The 2,513-nt window shown below is 50.5% G+C and overlaps 1 protein-coding gene across 1 annotated transcript; it reads right to left on the reverse strand.

Moving 5' to 3' along the window:
* Positions 1 to 344: 344 nt before the first annotated feature.
* On the reverse strand, positions 345 to 2,138 carry LOC121154395 (growth/differentiation factor 3). Its single transcript, XM_040977338.1, has 3 exons — positions 1,958 to 2,138; positions 829 to 1,490; positions 345 to 491 (listed from the first exon to the last, which is right to left on the reverse strand). The coding sequence occupies exons 1-3, from the start codon at positions 2,136 to 2,138 to the stop codon at positions 345 to 347; spliced, it is 990 nt and encodes a 329-aa protein (XP_040833272.1).
* Between the last annotated feature and the right edge of the window lie 375 nt (positions 2,139 to 2,513).

Here is a 2,513-nt window from a genome sequence, read left to right on the forward strand (position 1 = left end):
CCTGTTTAATAAGCCGTTTTACCCAACACATGCATCCAATTGAGCTCCTAAGTAACTCCCATGATGACACCATTACCGGCCTATTCACACAATCAAGGACAGATCACACACACACACACACACACACACACACACACACAGTCAGTGATAGGTACAACTAGGAACAAAACACAAGGAGTCTCAGCCCTCAAAAGTAGTATTAGAGAAATCACAAAACTCGTTCCTTCCAACCACATTTTAGGAGCAAACATCCCCACTCCCCACCCTCCAGAGGACTCTAGTCCCGGTGAGGCCCAATCCCAGCTCCTCACTAGAATGCCAAGGTGCAGGAGGGCATGGGCATCTCAAGGGCAGCCACACTTCTCTATCAGGGATGCATTCACGTGGTACACACTCATCTTGTGCTCGTCGTCCTGGACCATCAAGGAGAAAAGCCTGACCTTGACAGGAACACAGGCCCGGAGGAGCTGGGAACAAATAGGTGCATCCTTCTGTGGGAACAAAAGGACATGGAGGTGAGTGCTATGAAAGACACTGGCTCCTACCTCAGTGTATCAGTAAACTGCGGAGGCAAGCAGGAAAGGAGTGCCTGGACGGGAGACCCCGGACCATGGCTTCCTCAGAACAATTCTTAGGAAATAGATGTTTCTTATGAGCCAAGATGTAAAGGGACAGGAGTATGATGGCGGAAACATGTGACCTAACATGTTAGTGCTGGATTATGCGAGTTTTACCTTCTCTAGCTTCTTTGCCATAAAGGAGATAAGCCCAGAAACACTAAAAACTTCATGCCACCCATGGAAGAAAAAACGTGTTGTCATGTCTTACCTTATAGCACTGAATGTTGGACTGATGGAACTCGCTGTTCAGGGCCAGACAGGTTCCCTGACAGTAAGGGAAGTTGAAAGTCTTGGGTGCCACAATACACTCGCCCCAGGAGGCTCTGTGAAGGTTCACTTTGCGATCCTCAAGGTGACAGAGCTTCTCACCCAGAAATGGAGACTGGCCATACTCTATGTCCCAGTGACCCTTGCCTGGGCTTCCCAAGATCAGCTGCTCCACATTAGGGAAGAAGGGTTCGTGGACATAAGGCAGGTGAAACAGAGGGGGCTGGCTGTAGGTCGAAGTCAACAGCAGCACCATATCTCGCCTGCCTGTGTTGCTGAAACACTCATTCATCCTGGCATCAGCGACATCCGTGGATGGCATCTGTTCTTCCCGTAGGAGGTTAGGTACCACTTCCATCCAATACGTGAGCAAGCAGTAGATCTCCAGCAGAGATCCTCTGTCTGAGTGGTAAGATGAAAAGAGAATGGGGAAGGAACCCAAGAGGAATTTGGAGGAGCCCCGTCGCTGGTCCTTGAACTCCAGAATAAGCTCGGTAGCATGCGGGGCGATCGGCACCCAGGCCCACAGCTGTATCAAGGAAATCCCCACGAAGGGAGCTGCTTCGAAGTAGAGAAGCCAATAAGTATGTAGGAACTGGGTGCCTGTAAGGAGAGGAAGGCAGAAAAGGAGCTTCAGGAGGCTGCTATCACAGAAGAAAATGATGAAGACACCACTTCCCTTTCAGACAATTCTCCCAGCAGAACCAAAACCAAAACTTAGCCCTCCCGGCTCTGAAAGCCACCAGCAAAGCTAGTGTTCGATTCCACAGCAGACGGCAGTGGCCTGAGCTTCCCCCATGCACATCACTCTGCCACTGGAATTCAGTCCTAGAGTGACAGTGGTAGGGCTAATAAGCATCCCAATCACAGTGACCTGGGGCAAGCCACTTGCCCTGTCAAGTCTCACACCACACGCTAGTTGCTCAGCATACCAGTTGTGCAGCCAAGAGTTGTGGACATCAGGACATCACCCATGGAGCTTTTCCAACTAGCCTTACAAAAATGCTACTAGGCAATTCCTGGGTCACTCCTTCCCCTCGTAGAGATAGGTCAGAGTTTCAGGTACTTACTTTTGGCTGTGAGGGTAAATCCACGTAGCCTGGAAGAAAAGATCTCATTGACACCGGAAGGCAAAATGCTGGCAGCACAGTGCATAGGTTGTACCTGACTGAACTGCGCATACCAGAGCCCCAGAGCCAAAAGCCCAGGAAGAACCCAGGAGCTGCCCCTCATCTGGCCACCACCCTCCATCGCGCAGCTCTAAGGCACTGGGCTGAGCCCTACTGTGTCTTTAAGTAGCCACCTGCCCAGGTGTGAGTCCTATTCTAACTTTTACAGTGTGTGAGTGATCAGGAATCTAAGGAAACCTGCTTTCAGGTGGGAGATCCTATAGGCAGGGCAGCTTCCCTAGCTGCGTACAAAGTGGAGGTGTAAGGAGTGATAATGTGAAACTCGGGTTCAACCTCCAAGACACAAGCACATCAGCAGTGGGGAAGCACACTTGAATGGAAGATGGGCAAGTGCGCTGGTTCAGATGTAGACAACCAGGACAGGTGCACACACTTTTCAAATACCCTATTTAACTCAACTGTGTAACCAGCAGACCAGTGGCTCCTAGCCTTCAAC

This window comes from Ochotona curzoniae, unplaced genomic scaffold (assembly GCF_017591425.1).
Source record: "Ochotona curzoniae isolate NIBS_2020 unplaced genomic scaffold, NIBS_Ocur_1.0 contig_2754, whole genome shotgun sequence".
NCBI lineage: Eukaryota > Metazoa > Chordata > Mammalia > Lagomorpha > Ochotonidae > Ochotona > Ochotona curzoniae.